The sequence below is a fragment of the Neofelis nebulosa genome, chromosome 6 (genome assembly GCF_028018385.1).
Source record: "Neofelis nebulosa isolate mNeoNeb1 chromosome 6, mNeoNeb1.pri, whole genome shotgun sequence".
NCBI lineage: Eukaryota > Metazoa > Chordata > Mammalia > Carnivora > Felidae > Neofelis > Neofelis nebulosa.
The window spans coordinates 18,727,001-18,748,469 of record NC_080787.1 but is presented as its reverse complement, the minus strand read 5'-3'; the positions used below and the strand labels follow the sequence as shown (position 1 = coordinate 18,748,469).

At 42.8% G+C, this 21,469-nt stretch overlaps 1 protein-coding gene across 1 annotated transcript in view; it reads right to left on the bottom strand.

Annotated features, from left to right (window-relative positions):
- The window catches only part of RANBP9 (RAN binding protein 9), a 92,444-nt gene that overhangs the window by 6,586 nt on the left and 64,389 nt on the right, over positions 1-21,469 (bottom strand). Inside the window, exons 6-12 of the mRNA XM_058732958.1 lie at positions 18,624-18,808; positions 15,869-15,981; positions 14,419-14,527; positions 11,488-11,678; positions 10,190-10,334; positions 6,732-6,853; positions 4,927-5,078 (exon numbers count right to left, since the gene is read on the bottom strand). Of these exons, the coding sequence (XP_058588941.1) occupies positions 4,927-5,078; positions 6,732-6,853; positions 10,190-10,334; positions 11,488-11,678; positions 14,419-14,527; positions 15,869-15,981; positions 18,624-18,808 (1,017 nt within the window). The remainder of the gene's footprint in view (positions 1-4,926; positions 5,079-6,731; positions 6,854-10,189; positions 10,335-11,487; positions 11,679-14,418; positions 14,528-15,868; positions 15,982-18,623; positions 18,809-21,469) is intronic.

The following is a 21,469-nucleotide window of genomic DNA, read 5'->3' as shown; positions in this document are numbered from 1 at the left end:
AGGGGGGTTAGATCCTAAAATGTCCCCAAAGGCTTAAATTTTTTTTTTTTCCAATACGACAATGGAGTTTTAAATGGAGGACTGATGTGGGTAAGACTTGACTCCAGCAGGATCCCACCGCAGCACAATAGAACAGGCTTGGAAGTCAGGTGAAGCTATAAGCAAGAAAACTAATAAAACCTTAAAAGAAGAAGAAGAAGAAAAAAAAAGGCTTATGCCACCAGGTTCCCTGAATATCTCCAACTTTTCCTTTTCAAAGGGAGTGAAATCAGGGCAGCGACATTAATGTTTTAAATCCTGCAGTAACACCTAATTGATGGTGGTGACCAAAGAAATGCAAACAAGCGATTTTAAGGTCTGAGCTTGAAGTCACTAAAGCAGACTAACACAGGAGTACGTCCGGCACTTTCCTTTACTACTGCTGTAAGCTGGGGGAAGGTTTCTGGAAAACAGTATAGCAATATATAGGAAAAGCCACAATAATCCCAAGCTTTGACTCAATCATTCTCTTTCCAGGACTCTATCCCGTGTTGTAATTTTAAGGAACAAAGACGCATGTATAAAGGCATTCACTAAAGCATCTGAATAAAAGCAAAAAATTGAATAAAGCAACGCTTAAATGAACTGACACAGCAACTCAAGAGAGTAGCGTGTAGCCATTTAAAAAGAACTAATGCGGGGCGCCTGGGTGGCTCAGTCGGTTGAGCGTCCGACTTCAGGTCAGGTCATGATCTCGCAGTTTGTGAGTTCGAGCCCCGTGTCGGGCTCTGTGCTGAAAGCTCAGAGCCTGGATCCTGCTTCAGATTCTGTGTCTCCTCCTCTCTCTGCCCCTCCCATGCTCATGCTCTGTCTCTGTCTCTCAATAATAAATTAATGTTAAAAAATATTTAAAAAAAAAAAAAAAGAACTAATGCACAGAAACTGGGAGCACATTTTTAGGACAATGACAACACCACAAAATGGTATACTTACTACGTGAAATATACACACGGGGGATTTAAGGCACAAAACTAAAACTCTGAGGCGTGGGATCGTGGGTTACTTTTCACTTAAAAAAAACAGATCTCAGTGGGAATAACTTCTGAGGCAAACGTGACATCATTCAGGTAGGATTCTCAAACTGTACTTGTAGTTGGCTTAAAATCTGCAGCAGTTTCTAAACAGGGCTGGTCTTAAGTGGTTCTGTTTTGGCTTCAATTGCCAGCCGGGGCTGCTCCTTCATATGTGTGACTCCACGGTCCCTCCTGCCAGAGCCTCAGGATGCAGCTCCGGAACAAACTCAGGTAGCTGTCTGACAAGCCACTGGCAGGCGTAGGGAGGCGAGGAACAGAGAACAGGAGAAGAGGAAAGGAAGACAGAGAACTGGGAAAGGTCAAGGCAAACGGGCGCTGCAGGACGCCCTGCCCCTCCCACCCATTTGTACCGCACACGGGCCACCCCAGGCTCTGCACGAGGCCTGCTTCCCAGGACCCTGGGAAGCAGAATACAGGAAAGCATTTAGGGAACTCTTAGCTTCACATTTAAAGGAATCTTTCTCTCTACAGATGCCTGTGTGATTCAGATGCTTACGCGGATCCACACAAAATTAAAGATAAAAATTACCCACTACAATCACACGTGCCCTGAAATGAAAAATGAAAGGGGATAATTTCTAAACCTTCTCAACGATGACAAAAAAAACCACCTCTTCATGTTGTCCTCAAACCCTCCAGCTGTTCTTCGGGGACTTGTAACTTGGATCAGTCAGTCATCTTGTCCCCACGTGGATCAAGATAAGTTTGGGGAATGGGAAGGAAGGAGTTCAGAATATTAAGAAAGTCTCTTAAAGTAGTAGTTGGCATGTGCTTAGAAGTCAGAAGTGCAAAATCAAAGCCATCCACACTCTTTAGATGAGGAAGATGAATTACATCTTCACATAATTCAATATATAATCAAGGACTATCTTTGAGAAGAGGCCACATCAATGCCATTTTCTCAGCTTATGCACATCAGCATCAAAGACAGTAAGCTGATTAAGTGAAATCTTACATTCTGAAAGGCACTACATAAATCACATTCCTTCATCATGCACAATTAGCATAAAGTTTTAACAAGAAAACAGTCAAGATGACCTAGCGTAAAAAAGCACATGAATTCTTAGAAACATTCCGTATCCCCAAATATCCCCTAAAACAGCAGTTCTCAAAGTACAGTCCAGAAACACTGGGTTCAATCTAAGATCCTTGCAGGAGGTCCCGGAACGTCAACACTGTTTTCGTAATAAAACTGAGAAAACCCTCTCTCGCCTCACCCTCACTCTCATTCCCTCCCGGCCACACAGCGGGGTTTCCAGGGGCCACGGGGCCGGTTACAGTGACAGCACAGCACATCGAGTGCACAGGTAGGGACGAGAATCCAACTTCCCCTCCATTAAGCCTGGCAAATGTAAAGCGATGCCATTCTTCGAATGTTTCTGGAAGTTATTTTTCGTAAAAATATTCAACGGATCCAGGATTATTGGTCAGGAGATTAATCATTTGTTTTAATTTCTAGTATGGTAAATATCAATAAACAGAACCCATATAAACAAAACTCTTAATAAACATTCATGAATAGCGAGGTGCCATGCGCACTGGATATATTTAAAGGGGGAGGAGTTAGGTAAAGACCTAGTCTGACCTCAAGGAATTCTTCACCTTATAGGGCAAACGTGGGCAGCCATATTCCTAATATATCAGTGTCTGGCTTTAATTTATTGTTTTTTTTTTTTTAACGTTTATTTATTTTTGAGACAGAGAGAGACAGAGCATGAACGGGGGAGGGGCAGAGAGAGAGGGAGACACAGAATCGGAAGCAGGCTCCAGGCTCCGAGCCATCAGCCCAGAGCCCGACGCGGGGCTCGAACTCACGGACTGCGAGATCGTGACCCGAGCTGAAGTCAGACGCTTAACCGACTGAGCCACCCAGGCGCCCCTATTGTTGTTTTTTTTAAACTTCAGTATAATTAACACATGGCATTAGAATAGTTTCAGGTGCACAATATGGTGATTCAACAATTCTACACATTACCCAGTGCTCCTCACAAGTGCGCTCCTTGATCCCCATCACCTGTTTCACCCATTCCCCAGCCCCCTCCCCTCTGGCAACCAGCAGTGTGTGTTCTCTAGAGTTAAGAGTCTTTTTCTGGTCAGTTTTCTTTATTTCTTAAATTCCACATATGTGTGAAATCGTGTGGTATTTGTCTTTCTCCAACTTATTTCACTTAGCAGAATACGAACTCCATCCATCTTGTCACAAATGCCAAGATTTCGTTCTTTTTTATGGCTGAGTAACATTCGTGTGTGTGTGTGTGTGTGTGTGTGTGTGTGTGTGTGTGTGTCTCTCTCTCTCTCTCTCTCTCTCTCTCTCCCACTTCTTTATCCATTCACCGGTCGGTGGACACTTGGGCTGCTTCCCTAATTTGGCTGTTGTAGACAATGCTGCTGCTATAAACACAGGGGTGCATGGATCTTTTAGAATTACTGTTTTCATATTCTTTGGGTAAATACCCAGGAGTGGAATTACTGAATCATATGGTAATTCTATTTTTAATTTTTTGGGAGATCTCCAAACCGTTTTCACAGTGGCTGCACCAGTTTGTGGTCCCACCAAGCGATTTGACATTTTAAATGAAAAACTGTTTAAATTACATATTCCACCAATTTTATTTAGCATAAAAATCATAATTAACTACTTTTTTTTTTTTTTTTTTTGGATAGCTCAGGGTCGCCACCAGAAACCGCAGTTGTGCGATCCAGCGGGTGAAGTACCGCGTAGAGCAAATACACCGCTGCTCCCGTCGCAGCCCCCGACGCTACAAGACCGCACGCCGTAACTGGCGATGTACGTGGGTGGCTCCTTCACCCACCATCCTAGGCTGAGCAGGTGGTGTTCTGTCTACACAGGCACCGTACGGAGGTTCCGGTGCAGGTAGCTGTTTGAGTTTTGGCTGCTTTTAGGCCGCGTTTGGTGCTGCTAGGTGGTGCTGACTGTGGCGCTGAGGCTCAGTTTGGGTCAGGAAGGGCTGGCAGAAGCCTTGCTCCTGCCACTGCACCCCAGCATCGGTCTCAGGGCCACAGCACACGTGTCTCTCCTTTTAAACATGCAGGAGAAAATGCTGCTAACGAATCACCTTTGAGCCCAAGCTGATGCAGGATTACAAAAAAAAATGCAACAGCTAGGTTAACATGTCATAGACTTACAGGGCTGTTGGGACTTACGTAAGTACGAAAAAAAACCCTCTTGGAGTCTTAACATCTCTACAACTAACAGCAACGGCGACTTAAGGGAGGGAAAAACTCCATCCGCAACTGACACGCAAACTTGTGACCACCGTACTAAACTGCTGAAGTCCTAGCCATCTTACCATCTATCATGCGCATCAATCCAGAAGAGATCTAAAAACGTATTTTATCTATCTGGGGTTGTGAAAGTGCCTCGGCAATCACTGTCAAAATGAAAGCCACGTAGTACACGTTCAATCTGCTGCAGCCCTGAGCAACGTTTATGGAAATAAAAATATCGCAAATTTATAGTTTTATCAGCAAACTCGCATGTCTCCTAATAAGTCTGCCAATTTTACAGCTAAGAAAATTACAGTAAGTCGACAAAGGGCATAAAACGCTGACAGGCGGCAGAACTGGGACTGAATCCCTACCTTTATTGATTTATTTTTTTAAGTAGCCTTCATGCCCAGCACAGAGTCCGACGCGGGGCTTGAACTCACGACCCTGAGACCAAGAGCTGAGCTGAGATAAAGAGTCGAGTGCTTAACTGAGCCACCCAGGTGCCCTGAATCCATCCTTTTTACCTGAAGTCCAACAAGAATTCCTAGTGCTCAGTGCTTTACAAAATTAAATTTTAGTTCCTCTGACACATCAATAATTTTTCAAGGAAAAACAAATCTACCTTCAACATTTTTTTATTTGCTGTGTTCTTGCCACATTCTCTCCTCAGCTGTTCACTCATGGCTTGTAGCTCTCTTCCAAAGTGAATCATTCTTTCTATGGCGGCTTGACTTCCTCCACACAACTGGCGTCTTAACTGACTCGAATCAACTTCTGTAAGCAAAACAAACGAGTATTTTACTTTCTTATTAAATGGAGTGCCAGGGAGAAATGAACATCAGTTGCTTACAACATTTTGTACGTTTCATTTAGTAATTACTACCTAATAGTTTATTTAAATATGCGGTTTTCTTTCTCACTTAATAGGAAACATTGCAGCTAAAAGGTATACTTTATCTAGGTCTCAAGAATCTAGGCTCTACTCTCCAGCACGCAGGTCAAAGTCCGTCGAAATCGTCTCCATTTAGGATGCCCCTGGTATATCAGGGAAAAGTGTAGAAGAAGTTAAGCACAATTCTCTAAAACTACATTAAGCAGCATTAAGGAGACAACAGCACTGCCACTCCAGCCACTCTGACTGACACAGAGCAGAGATGGAAAAAAAGGACTCCTCCAGGTGAAAAGCTAAATGACTCCAATAAAAACACAGAAGACACCAGGGAATCGCAGGATTAATTACACACTTTGAGAAAATAATTGTTTAGCATATATCTTGGTTGACAATAACCGCTGATCAATAACGTAACTGTATGAATCCCTAATAACATATAAATTACTAACGATGACGATCCTTGACATCCACTAAGCACTTCCTTTGTGCCTACTAGCTTTTCACAAATTAGCCCATTTAAGCTTCACAGTGGCCTAGGAGGCGGTTGCTATTATCACCACACCCATTTTACAGATGAAGAAACTGAGGCACTGTGCTCTTAAGTAACTTGACCTGTGCTTTTAAGTAGCTTGTAAATGGCAGTTGCAGAATTCAAATCCAGGTCATCTGGCTCCGGAACTCTCAATCACCATGCTCTGATTATACTCTGAATGTTGAGGGTGCTGGTATCTGATAGAAGAAAACTAGGCTGGCCTTCTCAACTATACCCCTTGCTGGAAAAATGGATTTTACATTGAACACATAATCCTCAACAACAGTCCTCAATAAGGACCCTTTAACTCCCAAATACTCAGAAATCTAATGTTGCCATCGAATTCAGGCAAAAAAGAATTTTGAAGCTCCAATCATTCTCATTCTCCAATCGATGGGAAAGTTTGCTGATGGTCTAACATTATGGTACAATTTACTATGCAAGTTGCCAACAAAACAAAACTGTGCGTGCTAATGTACCTTTCAGCCACATAATTTTGGGGGGGCCTGGGGGAGGGAGAGGGAAGGGGGGGGGTCATACTGAAGCACCTACTATGTGCCAGGCACTGAACTATTCATAGTCACAAATATTCACATTAAATGTGAATTGATTCGAATTTATAAAATCAGCTGTACCCATTTGGCCTTCACTGGCTATACTGAGGCCAGTGTAAAAACGTTCACTTCCCCAACCCCAAGCGTCCTAAAAGACAGTTAACGCTAGGAAGAGTACGGCTGCATCAACGCCAGCACCAAGTTGAGCCGAAGACAGTCCGGCACAGAAAAGCGGCTGGAACTTAACTTCAGAAGGCACTGGAAAGCACCGCGCCCTGCAGCAGCCCGCGCTCACGAAGCAGTTTACGGGATATGTGCTCTTGTCAAATCCAATGGCACATACATCGCTAAACGTGATTTGTGCTCATCAGCTGTGAATCAATACAAGTAAAAGCATAACCTTGTAGTCACCATTTTTTATTAAAAACGTAAGAAATATCACTGCAGACCCATTTCGGTGTCACAGTCTTCCATTTCGTGGTCATGTTTAGAGCTACCATTTAGGAAGCCGTTGGATGAAGTCTCTCCAACCCCATTGGAGTAGTGCTCTGTCTCCATATCCACATCATTACTGGAAATAAAGAAGAAACACCTAACTTTAGAAATCACATCCTCGCAGCGTAGTTTAAAATCAATTCCTACTCCTAGCCTCCTCATAGACTGACTTCATAGGGCAACAGCAGTCTGCAAAAACAAGGTATTTGGTTCTATCCTGAATGTCTTCAGAGCCAGTAGGTAGCCGACTCGCAACAAAGTCGTACTCCTGGAAGGAGGAAAACAGCGTACGTCCTAAAAATGCAGCGGTTTCCTGACTCTATATCCGTATGGACACAATCCTTTTCACATACGTCTCACCGTGTTTCCAGGTCAGATCCGCGCTTGGCTCTGTGTTCATCAGCTCTTGCCCCCGGGTGCCCCAGCCTCACGCCGCACGCATTTCGAGCAGCCAGGGCAAAAAAGGGGAAGACTACCCCGTCGAAATAAACCATTCCCCGATCCCACTTCACCTTTCTCGTGCCCTCATCTTCATCCCTTCTAGGACGAGGTTTTCTTTAAGTGGCCCGGACGGGGTGGCATCTGTCCTCACCACTCAGAAACACAGCCTCCCACCAAGGTGAACGGTGATCTGGAAGACCACTCTGGCTCGCCCTCTCACACCCCGGCCAGCCCCCACCGCGATTCTTCTCTCACAGGCTTTCTCGCTGGCTACAGAATCTAAAAAGCACTGCTAAATCCTCATTTTAAAAATGTGATTTTGGGTATTTAGGTTGCTCCTCATTTTCCCTCAGGTCACATCTACTGAAGAACAGCCCCGTGCCAGTAACTGTGTCTGGACACACTGAACTTGTGGGCGCGTGCGCCCGCTCTACGAACGACAAACGCCTCCTCTTGAAGACTTCTCCAGTGACGATCCAGGCAGGGATTATACGGCCCAGAAGGAACGCGTGATGACAGTGTAGGAAATATTTAAATGAAAATGCACTTTTCTCATTAAAAAAGCAACCTATATTCATTCGTAGGAAAAAAACAACACCGAACGCAGACAAGCAAAACGCGTTCTGCACACACACCACCAGAGGTAACCGCTGGTAGCACCTCGGGGTCAGTGCGTGAGTTTAACTGTGTGCGTGTGAGAGCATTGCCTCCATCGGTGAGACGTGTAAGGCAAAAAGACACAGATCTGGGAAGAAGGGGGCAAGGGCCCCAGGATGACTCCATCAGGCAGAAAAGCTCGCCGACTGTTTCTTGATGAGCTTTGACAACGAGAAGAAAAATCAAACTTTAAAAAATAATGTTTAATGTAATGGAAATTGTTGAGATCGTAGCTCTTAGTGATCTTAATATACTAACACTTGTTTCTTTCTTTTTTTTTTGACAATTCAATTCGGTATTTGGGAGGGATCCTTTCATTCAACACACACTTAAGAGCCTCTGAGCCCACACTGTGTGTTGCGGGCTAAGGTTACAATGAGACGGCCTCCGCCCTCCAGGGGCCAACAGAGGACCCACTGGGAGGGAGCCACCACCTTTGGTGGGGATGTCACAAGGAAATCATCCTGGGAATGACAAGTGAACTCAGTTTTACAGCCGGCTGAGAGGAGGGGAGGAGGGAGGGCGGAGGGAGCAGTGTTGCAGATGGGGCAGCAGGGGAGGGGGGTGCTGTATAATAGAAAAAGCACACGACTGGAAGTCAGGAATCCTGGGACGCAGTCACTGTTCTGCAACTTACTAGCCACGACTTATTGACGTGTATTGTTGACAACAACAAAATATCGCTTACTTTTCTGGTTTTGGCTCTCCATCTGTACAATGTTTTAATAGTTAGTACCACCCTCGCTACTTCGCAATAGGGCTGTAAGGAAAGCCTTCAGCAACTACAAAGGAACTGCTACCGTGTAACGGTTCCGGGCACTTCACAAGCTCACTTTCTTCGTCCGTACGGCACACAGAAGATGCTGTCGCCAAACCCTTCCGGTGAGCTTGCTTCCCTGAACGCAGGTAACAACAGGTCTCTTTAGCAACTTCCTTGCCATGAGGAGGTATTTCAGAGAAAAACCCACAAACTGCCCGAACTGCCCCCGGTCCTGCCACAAACAATGGCAGAAGCCTCTACCAAGAACAAAGTGCTAACGTGCTATATATAAAGCACATACGCACGCACACACCCATATTCCAGACAGAATTTTCAGCACGACACAGTCCTCTAACCTACTTTCCACTATGTCATTTCTACCGTGAAAGACAACCCGAACCTCCTCCGTACAAGACGGCGTTTTTTACTACTCTTCTCCTACCACTTCTGTGGACCGCCATTATGACCTGTATACACCACACGCCATTACTTTGGCAGGCTGGCGCTTGGGATAGATCATCCTGATACTCTCGTTACCCTCCTGATTCGCAATACTGATTCTCACACATACGCCTTTCTCCAGAATCCTATTTCCCACGTCAAAAGTCAGATCCCATCCTCTCTCCTTCAGTGAGAAAGTTTTGCACTGATGAACGTTATTCCCCCCCAGATGGGGTGTGACCAAACAATTCATGTTGTAAGACCAAACAAACCAACCTCAAGTTGATAAAATCTACACATCATTTTTCATGTGTATTATTTTTTTATCATGCCACTAGTCCTGAACCAAAGTGAATTCAGATGCTGGATGATCTGGGCAGGCTGATTTCATAAGAACTCGTATTCAAACGATTACATTTCGTGAACCTCGAGGTTCGTGAATATTCAACCCGAATATATGTGACAGGACGGTGACACACACACCTCTTCTCTCCCAGCTCTCTGAAGCCGGAGACCAGGCCCCGCAGAATGTCTGACATCCGACAGGTCCTCAGCACTGGGCTCATGGTATGCTTACTAAATGGCCGAAGGTCCCTCTGCTGCTACAAGCAAGCCCCGCCCCCTAAAGTCAGGCTTTCAAAAAAGAGTCTTTGTCAAGTTAGTTACCTGGAATTCAGAAAACCTGATGCACATCTACACCAAAAAACCCACACAGAGAGAAAAAGACGGTTGTAAACATACCATACGTTCCTTCCAGAGAGTAAATGAATGACTGGGACTTAACCTGGAAATACAGGCACAGCATTACGTGACCACGTGTACAGGCCGTTGCCCACAGGAAGCCCAGAGGCAAGGAGTCCGGTGTGTATGCTTACAGCCCAGCAGAGGGAAAAGGTGATGCGGAGCACGACGAAGGAGCAGAGGAGAAGAGGCTGCCGGCCCCCAGGAGACCGGAGAGTTTGGGACTCACTCCTCACCCTTTTGTTCTCTGAGGACCTGGGAGCGCCCAGACCCCCTATGGACGATCTAATTCAAGTTCTCCAAATGATTAAAAATGACGACGCTAATAATTAGGCTGCTTATAGTAATGTAAAAGCTAGGGAGATCACACACCTGGTGAAGTTATTAACTTGCTGTGATCGTGACATGTTTATACTGTTCAGTTCTGGTACATTCAAGTTGGATGACTGGTGTTTACTATGGCAATAGGATTGATGTGCTTTATTTGAGATCACACCATTACTACAACTTTCAAAACCTGGGGAAAAACAAGAAAAAGAGGCATGAAAACAGAAACAAACACCAACTTACTGGTCAGTTGTAACGACTATATGCCCATATTCTGATCTTGCACTTAAAACTTTTATAACGTGGCAGAGTCCGTGCACTGCTTAAACAGGAAACATAACTTCTTTGAAAGGACAGACGGATATTAATTGTGGGCTGTAATTATCATCTCCTCTAACATTTACTGAAGGCTTAATTATGGATCTGATTTAATCCCCCAAGCTCCCCCATGAGGGCTGTGTTCTCATCGCTCCCATTTAACGCACAAATACACTGAGGCCAAGAAGTCGTCTGGGCCTGAGTGAATGTATGAAATTCAAGAGGGGAGGTGGCGAAGGGTACAAACGTGGGAATCACACGCACTGCACAGGATGGTGATGTAAATAAACCGAGAGGGGGTAATGTAGAAAGGTGCGTGCTGACTGAGGAAGAGCAAAGGTGTTACTCTATGAAAGGAAAGAGGATGTGACTTTTGCTTTAGAAGGTTAAATGTACAGAGGAGAGAGAACGCGTTGGGAAGAACAGAATGAGAGAGACCAGCAGAGGAAGACTAAGGAAGGCTGGACATAAACCTGTAGAAGTGACGTCCTCGAAGGCAGGAAAGGAGAGAATTTTAGTTCCTGGAACACCAAAAGCCTGAGAGACTATGACCGGTGAGCCCAGAGAGGGACACGAGAAAATGAAGCGGGCAGAGCAGAGGCCCGGCGGGGAAAGAAAGAGAAAGCGGCCGGCCCAGGTAGCGTGGGGATCGGTGGCCGAAGCCGCCACGGCCACGGCACCGCCTTCACGTTTATGTGGGATCAGAACACACGGGTTACCTTTTACCTTTACCAAATAGCTACTGATTTACTTTCTAGAGACAGCTCGAATGTCGACTTTGGCTTACGAAGATCTGCTAATAATCCATTCTCAGAAACAGCTCTGCTTCAAGTCACCTTCTGGTACTAAAACCACACGAGTCCGATCCACTTACAATTTTCCTTCCAGAACAGCGCTGAGGTCAAGTATGTGCATGTGCAAAACAGCTATGTGGAAACGTCCATGTTTCAAAAAATTCTCATTTTGGTTCAAAACTACAGAGAAGGGCAAACACTTCAAAGTAACGTCGTAAGACTGAGTCTCACCAGAAAAATGTGCGCTGCTTCCTTTGCCTGGTGCTAAGCTGTGGATGCTTGATCCGTGACTGGGGCTCATGCTCGGGCTACTGAAAGGTCGAGGGCTGACAGGGTAACTGTCCTGAGATTTTGGACTCCGGCCTCCCAGACATCGTACTTCACTATCTGTACCATTCACCATTTCTATAAACTGACGCACTCTAGGAAGATAAGAGACAAATTTACTTAGGTCATTTTCAAATTTTTTTTTTTTTACGTTTCTTCATTTTTGAAAGACAGAGAGAGACAGAGCACAAGCAGGGGAGGGGCAGAGGGAGAGGGAGACACAGAATCCGCAGCAGGCTCCAGGCTCCGAGCTGTCAGCACAGAGCCCGACACGGGGCTCGAACTCACAGACCACGAGATCATGACCTGAGCTGAAGCCGGACGCTCAACTGACTGAGCCACCCAGGCGCCCCTACTTAGGTCATTTTCAAAGAACAGTCTCTTTAGTAGCAACAACAGATCTCTGAAAGGAAATACCTTATGGACTTGTATCTATCAGTAAGTGTGGTCTTTAGATAGTGTGCTAAAAACACTACATGTAGTTTCATACACTGTACTGCTTAGAATAATTTAAAAATTTCCGGAAAAACCAGAGTATAAAGCAAAACACACTATCTCTCCTTTAATTAAGATTTACTAAGAGGGACGCCTGGGTGGTTCAGTCGGTTAAGCGTCCGGCTTCGGCTCAGGTCATGAACTCACGTCTCGTGAGTCCAAGCCCTGCGTCGGGCTCTGTGCTGACAGCTTGGAGCCTGGAGCCTGCTTCCGATTCTGTGTCTCCCTCTTTCTCTGCCCCTCTCCTGCTTGCACTCTCTCAAAAATAAACAAACATTAAAAAAAAAAAAAAAAAAAAAAAAAAGATTCACTAAGAAAATGAAGGAGTCCATAGCTTAAAATCAGAAGACTTCATTTTTGAAGCTAAAAATAGTTTAATCAAATAATATTCACATTTGGCGGCAAGTCAGATGGCGTGCAAGAACACGATACGCTTTCGTGTACAGCTTTCGCGTACACATCACGTAGACGAAGCGCCTTGCTCCACGCTCTTCCTCACTGCAACTCCCATCTGCAACCTCTTAACCAAAATGTGCCACACTTAAAATTTTACTCTTAAGCAAAACAATTCTGACATTGGCTTACAAAGGAAGGGTTTCTGGTGGGGCGCCTGGGTGGCTCAGTCGGTTAAATGTCCGACTCTTGATTTTGGCTCAGGTCATGATCTCAGGGTCATGGGATCGAAGCCTGCAAAGGTCGGGCTCTGTGCTGGGCACGGAGCCTGCTTGGAATTCTCTCTCTCCCTCTGCCCCCCGACCCCACCACCGGCTCACTCTCTCTCTCAAAAAAAAAGAAAAACAAACACAAAGGGCGTCTGGTACTTAGAGAGTTGAAATATTAGGCTTAATAACACCTGAATTTTAAAATAACAAAGATTCGGGGCGCCTGGGTGGCGCAGTCGGTTAAGCGTCCGACTTCAGCCAGGTCACGATCTCGCGGTCCGTGAGTTCGAGCCCCGCGTCAGGCTCTGGGCTGATGGCTCGGAGCCTGGAGCCTGTTTCCGATTCTGTGTCTCCCTCTCTCTCTGCCCCTCCCCCGTTCATGCTCTGTCTCTCTCTGTCCCAAAAATAAAATAAAAAACGTTGAAAAAAAAAAAATTAAAAAAAAATAAATAAAATAACAAAGATTCATAACACCAATAAAAAAGAAACGCCAAATCATGATGGCTATTAAAACAAAAGCTGCAGAAACCAAGTGTCGGCAGGATGTGGGGACACCAGGACTCTTGCATACCACTGGCTGAGACTGTAAAATGGTGCAGGGCTACGGAGCTCTAAGGATTAATCTCCTCAAAAAGTGAAACAGATTTATCACAGGTTCAACAATCCCACTTCTGGGTATATACCCCGAAGAGCCGGAAGCAGGGACCCCGCACAGATATTCATACACCACCCCTGTTCACAGCAGCGTTATTCACAAGAACCAAAGTGGAAGCGACCCAAATGTCTATCAGTTGTTCAGCTTCAAAAGGAGGGAAACTGACACATGCTATATAACATGGATGGGTTTTGAGGACAGTAGGCTGGGAGAAATGAGCCAGTTACAGGAACAGACACTGTTAAGCTTTCTTTTATCTGAGGCGCCCAGAGCAGCCAAATTTAAATTCACAGAAACAGAAAGTAAAATGGTGGTTGCTGGGAGGCAGGGAAGGGAGAAATGGGGACTTCCAAGTTTCCATTTGGGATAATGAAGAAAGTTCTAGAGGTGGATGACGGGTGACGATCAGAACAACGTGACTCCACTTAATACTACACAACTGCACGGGGTGCCTGGGTGGCTCCGACGGTTAAGCGTCGGTCGGGCTTTTGATTTCTGGCTCAGGTCATGATCTCACAGTTCGTGAACACGAGCCCTGCGTCGGGCTCTGCACTGACAGGGCGGAGCCTGCTTGGGATTCTCTCTCCCCCACTCCTTCTGCCCCCCACCCCCACTGGTGCACGTGCGTGCTCTCTCAAAATAAACTTAAAGCCAAAATACTACAGAAGTGCACGTGCAAAAATGGCAAACGTTACGTATATTTTACCACAGCTTTCAAAATGACACAGACTTACAATAAGGTACTCTGCAGGAAGAAAAACAGATATCCACCTTCTACCTGCAATTTTAACATTTTTAAACATATAGCTAGCACCACAGAAGAGCAGAAACATAGCAAGAGATGCCATCTGCTTATAATCCTACCACAAAAGTGTTTTTTACAAACGGTTACGGAGACGTGCCGTATCACAGAATTATATGTAAATACCTGACACGAGGTGAAACAAAAACTATTAAAACATGAAAACAATTCTGATTATACATAACACACACACACAATAACGTTTTGTCGAACAAACTCACTTTAACGTGAAAAGGAGATTAGGATTCCTTTCAAGTAAACTTGGGTATAACTGTTGTGTTGTTTCAATGGCTTCTCCCATTCTTCCTGCTAACACCAATTTCTGAATTCCTATTTAGAAAAAGAAGGCAAAAGATTAATTTTTTAAGAGTAGAAACATAAACTTAGTGGACCGTCAAAAGAAGAGTTAGTCAAAAAAAGTATTTAAATTACGGTGATTAACTTCCATTTCTTTTTTTGTTTTAAATCATAGTTTCTATCAGGCAATCAAGGAACAATTTCAGACACATCAAAAAATTAGAAAAACAAGTACTTTCATAAACTATTTCTAAAAATCACGAATTAATATACAAGTAATACAAAAAAAAATCTGTGAAGCATTACTGAAGTTTTAAACACGAAGATTAAAAGCAGGGACGTGTTTACGGCATACAGTGTGATGCTGGCTTCACGGAATCCTTAAGCCCCAACTCTTCAACTTACACACTAAATACGTCAGCTTCTATCTAATATGCCAATCGTATCTCAGTAGAGTGTTGTGTTTTTTTTTTTAAAGACCATAGCAAACATTAAAGAGGTAAGATTCAAAATGCCTTATCAAACGTGATAACCTTTTGAACCCAGCATTGAGAGAAGGTAGCCTTGGAGTAAAGTCTGAATTCAACATTCACTGAGTGTTCCCCGCTGTCAGGTAAGCTGTTCAATTACATGATGGGCACACAAAAAAAGTGATCGTCTCCGGTTTGCCAGAGCTTAAACACAGCGAGAAAGACAGACAAGCCTACAGTTGGTGACAACACAATGGAGTAAGTGTTCTTATAGCAGCGCGACCTATAAAAACATTGCTTTCACCCATCACGTTGTTTCGATGCCTAGGGTCTCATCAAGCCACCCCCTCCCCGGTGGACTTAGCTGCGCCACTGTCACTTAGGAGGCTAACTGTGGGAGCGACACACTGACGTGCCCCTGGTAGCCTGGGCCGACAGCTCTGGCCACAGCACCGGGACCCGGGCAGTACAACGGAAGACCAATACTACCTTAAGGTTAGCGAGCGATTTGAATGCAAAGGTTTACATTGCTTTGTACGTATTATCTCTGCTAGTCTCTAATCATGGGATTACTTTACCAACTACAAAAAAAAAAAAAAAATTTTTTTTGTTTAATGTTTACTTCCTAAAAGCTAATGCAAACATTTTTAAAGAAAAAATGGTAAACATTCCTTATAAAACTTTCTCCAAAATTCTTTCTACGTCCGGAACGCTAACCCAGTCTTACGTGAGTGTTTTTTAAGGTGGTCTTCAAAAATGTCAGTGAAAATAAATTTCAGAGGCATCCATTTTAAGTTAATATATTTGAAAAGATCTTAGTTTAAAAAATAAAATTTCTAAAAATTGATATAACCAAACCTATAATCTGAAAACAAGTGTTATCCATGCACCACAGGGTCCTTACTTTGTCTATTCTTAATGGAAGCTAATTCTTCTAGAACGGTCTGGTCTGTAGATCTGGCAAAGGCCTCTGCTGTGGCACAGTACCCATGGTGGACTAAATAAGATGAAACCATTCTTAAAATAAAAAGAAGAAACACACATCTTTTAGTCAAGAGAATACAGGCTTCATACTACAAGTTATATAAAACAAGATCTACTCTGATGTTACAAAACCAACCTATTCCCTTGAAACCAGGCTTTAAGAACCTCCACTTTAAAGTTAAAAGAAAAAAAATCATTTTGTTCTATTCATGTCGTATTTCCAACAAGGCAGCTGCAAATCCCATGTGAAGAGTGCTCTCCCTAGGAGTAACTACCACTAGAGAGGCAAGGACATTATACCGCTCTTGATTCTTGGCTCCCCGTTATCCCCGGGGCCTTTCCTACGATTCCCATCCTTATATTCAATCCCACTAACCGTAATTTCGGTTTCATCTTTACTGCATGGCTTATCCCAGTGAAGTGTTAACATTTTATAAAATACAGTAATTTTTAAATAACAGATTAACTCTTAGTGTTGTGTGGAGCTCGACTCCTTTCTCTGATCCTCAGTTACAAGAGATGGGGTCACAGGAGGCGAACGCTAAGGTGAACCTGAGAATCTTCCAGAACAAAGTCTCTGAGGGCGATTCTACTAATCAATGAGAAACTGCCCTTCTAATCTAAATCTATTAGTATGACTGTACACACAAAAAACTGACTCAGCTGTGATTTACATGGAAGTGCCATACTTCCAAAGAACAAGTGTACTTTTTAAAAGGCCATCAAGCGGTCAAAACACATTTACATCTAATCACAAAAGGTTACAAAAACTTGACTCAACAATATTAACCCAAATAACCAATATATCCAAGTATTCAACTCCTAAACCTGCCTCCATCTGGCACTACTGAGGCCCTATCAAAATGGGGAAGGAAGCTGTGGTTCCGGAAGGAGGGACTGGGGGGGCAGAGGGGCAAATCTCCAAGATTTTTCATTTTAATTCATCTAATTGGTCAAATTAATTTAAAAGGGTAGGGAAGAACTGTTTTTAATGGACCCCCTAGGAGGTCATGGTGAGTGTCACTTGTGTAAAGGACATGGTGGCGGTGAGGGTCCTCACTGGACTCTGACCACAGAATTAAGATAAACAAGGTTTCCTCTCCTCTACTACTCCCCTGCAAGGATGCTCAGCGGCACCCATTTTTAAAGCATGAAAGGGAGGTGACCCCGGGACAGCAACCCATCTGAGCTCTAACTCATGGTGACCACGAGACGTTCAGCCAGACTTCACTGCTGGGTCAAGTGTGCCGGCAAAGACTACGGGTGGAGAGCTTCTGTGATACCAGATGGTAACAGCTCCAAGGAAGAAGCATGTTTTCCAAATTACCATCATGTCTTCCAATCACTATCTCCTCCAAAAAACACACACACAAAATTTCATTGTATCTTTAAGTTTACAACTGTTCAAAGCAATTACACAGACATTTAAGACACACTGTCGGATAGATGGTATCTCCAAGCCTTTGCTATTTTCTTGGGTGAGAGGACAGCAGTGAGAACGACTATTTAAATTCACTGGTACTTAGTTTTTAAGTCTGTACCATTTCAAGCTTTCAGAGCTACCGTTTAGTGCTACTGACACCCAGGTGTCATCTCTAGCCTTTTCGCAAAGGTACAGTCTACAGAGTTGACTGTCACGGGACTTGCATTTTCCTGCTGACTTCCATAATGAAATCCTCTTTTTTCATAAAGGAGTTAAGATACAGGTTGTTCAGTTTAGAGTACTTTTACTGACACCCATTGTTTGCTGCTACCCATTCTGTATCATCCTAAATCCTAAGTATTAATCCTGCATTTAGGAATCCTCACTCCATATTCTCAACTCTTTGATCTTCATTCTTTTTGCTTCCTCTTAAATGTCTAATGAGAACAGATAAAAGTAAATTACATTAAAAATAATTAGATTCTTAAAAATTCCTGCCATAGAATGCTTTTGGTCAGATTTTCCTATTTAGAACAGAGGCAATTATAGCCTCCCTGAATCTCCACGAAAAATAGTAAATATTTAGCACAACAGGAATCCTAGTAAGCAAAAGTAGCTGGTATTATTCTGACAGAGTAACCCACACACTGGAAAAATTGAGTCAAAACTTGAAATACAAAATGTACATCCCAAGTGTGTATTCCAGTACATTAACTATACCATTATTTTAACTGGATTATTTTTTTTAGCCCCATAAATATGCGAACCGGACATGGCCAAGTTCATGTCCAAAAACCACGAATTATACAACCTAAATTGTCTTCCTGAATTTGTCTTTTGCGTTGGCACTATTAACAACAGAATCAAGTAGCCTACGGAAATCATTAAATCCTATTACTAAGGATAGCAGATGAACGAACCCAAGCTATCTAGTGTCACTTTATTTTGTCCTCCAAATCAGTAAGACCAGATACGAAATTATTTTTAATCGCTTAAGCAGAGTGAATTACTTTTTATAGAGATTACAATATCATCACTACATTAAAATTATTAGGATATATAAAAATTATTTTTAATTAAGAAAAGTAAATTACTTTTTATAGAGATTTAAATGTAATCAATGATACACTAAAATTATTAGGATAGAAATTAGATTAACCTGCTTCAATAAATATTCTTTCATACTAGAAGAATGTTTCATAAAAATATATATATATTTTTGAATAACGTCCATTCAAACTTCCTCACTTACTTTTGTATCATGGTCTGCCATTCGCCTTCCCGATCTCCAATAGGAAACCGGTCTATCTGTGCCTGGATTTTGGTTCTCCACTCTCGCATATAGTCTTCTATATCAAACACGAAAGGATGCTGCCCGAAATTGGCATCCACGACTTCTCCTGGTGTTTGGAGCCCCACGGTGGGATATAAATTTGGCTGTAAGACAACACATTTCACTAGCATCTATCTAACTGTTTTAAAGACTCAGTCATTCTTTCAAATGCTACCTTTCAGAATTTTACTTCTTGAATAGTTTAAAATCTCAATCAAAACCAGCAGAGAAAGAAAATCAGCTAAAGACAAATAAAAGTAAGCAAATAATCGAAGTGAGACCATATGCTCGACAAAAAGTAGCACTTCCTATAATCTAATCATCAAGAGAAAGTCTAAAGCCACCTAAAGCACCTGTTTTATTCAGAGACCGTGTGGCATTATACTTCTAATAAGCAAAAACGTAAGTCTTGCTCTTAAGAACATGTCACATACTAGTTACACATTAATTCAAGTGTAAACACGTTAATTCGGATTTATGCTTTCATATAGGATACGTCTGATGCATTTTCTAGAGACTCCATGAGAAGACTAGTTACTGTACAACTCTATCGGGGCAGGCGCCACTTGAAGTTTACCGATTTCATTTCTCTGTGCATTGGGCATGCCATTATAAAGGGACGGTGGTGAGAACTTAATTATAAGCAAAACACACAGTGCCATTAAGAGTGGGGTTCTCTGTATAAAAATAAAAGACTCAAATGCACACGTTTCGGGAGCGGAAAGGGATTTCGATGATCAAATTCACAGAGAAATGCATTCAGATCTATTCCAAGATTCTGAAGCTAAACAATCAAGTTTAATAGCTTCAAGTATGCAAAAAATACAGGAATCCTTTTGGGTCTATCACTAGTTGTCATACCTAAAGGGCAGATGAATTACTGAATGTCTACTAAATAGCAGGGTTTAAGCACAATAATAATCCTGTGAAATAATTATTATTTGCATTACAAAGATAAAGAAAGTGAGGTTTGGGGTAAATTAACTTGCTCATGGTATGCATCATGACACAGGAGGGACTGGAACACAGATTAATCCGACAACAAATCCACGTTTAGTTTTACTTTAGTTTTAACTCCAAGGCTTACTTCATCTTTATTCTCTGTATTTATGCCTTATTTCTTTGCTTTAATGGTTATCACAAATATTTTCACTACAAAATTGGGTAAAGATTAAGAGCGGATAATTTGGATGTGAATTTAAGATGCTTAGATATATTTCACAGCAAAAAGCTGAGAGGATGTATTTAACAACAACTCATCAATGATCAAGCAACCAAAATCAGAAACAAAGGGAATACTGTGTCAAAATACCGAGGAACAGAATTGCACTGGATTCGGGAAATAAATGGTGATGCGATGTATGCAAATGCCCGGATTCCAGATCAACCAAACTAGCAAGTGTTTACAATTTTAAGCCGAAGATAAGGGAGACACTTGTTCCAGCCCTCTCATTTCACCCCCCACCCCGGGAAACTGAGACCCAGGGAGTGGCAGCACACATCTCTGAATGAGACACATAAAAGAAGTGACGCAAGCCTCTCCACTTTTGGCACACGATTCTTTCCACTGAACTCCAGAACCAAACTTAGACATACCTTAAAACAAAAGTATATAAAGCCAAAGACTGTTCATACAGGCAACAACAGGGTGAAAGGCAATCCCATTTGTCAAGCAGAATGTGATTCTGACATTCAGCACTGCCCAGAGACGCTTTAAAAGGGGTGTGCTAATCTAAATTTTCCTGGCGAACTCGGGAAAATAATCATATCAACACTAGAAAAGAAAATCAACATTCAGAAATACTCTGATAAAATTGTGCCATAACACAGATTAAGACTTCCCTCTGACAAAACATGCCATAAACGTCAAGACAATAGACTTTATGGGGAAAAAAATCTGCTACACATGTAAGAATCAACATTCCCAATGTAAACAATATTCTCAAGATACGGGACAAAGATTAAAAGGCCAACTCAATTGTTTTTAAAGTGGTGACAGCTATACACGCTATTTGCAGAAGAAATGTCAAATAACAATGAAAATATGAAGAGACACTTAACCTCACTGGCCTTCCTAGGATACAAATTAAAACAAGAAGAATTTTTTGCACATTAGATTAAGATTTTAAAAGCTAAGAATACCCAATGCTGATGAAGGTTGAGACAGTAAACCCTCTCATCCACTGTGCACAGCAATGTAAAAGGATATCATCTTTTAAGAAAGAAATTTGGCAAAATCTATTAAAACTGACAGAGCAATTTCACTTTTAAGAATTAAATCCTACAGAGAAACAAACATAACGCCCTGAAGCATTATTTTAATGGAAAAACATTAAAAAGAACGTCCATTCACAAGTGGTATTACATACCACATTCATCGAAACTCAGACTCCAATAATTGTAAGACATACCATCATTTTATGTCTAAGAAAAAACACTTCCAATTAAATGTGGCAGGCCACAGATTCTAAGATGCACTCCCATTTTATAAAAGTCAAAACAGGGGCGCCTGGGTGGCGCAGTCGGTTAAGCGTCCGACTTCAGCCAGGTCACGATCTCGCGGTCCGTGAGTTCGAGCCCCGCGTCGGGCTCTGGGCTGATGGCTCGGAGCCTGTTTCCGATTCTGTGTCTCCCTCTCTCTCTGCCCCTCCCCCGTTCATGCTCTGTCTCTGTCTGTCCCAAAAATAAATAAAAAAAAAAACATTAAAAGTCAAAACAGAAGGGTGCCTGGGTGGCTCAGTCGGTTAAGCATCTGGCTTCGGCTC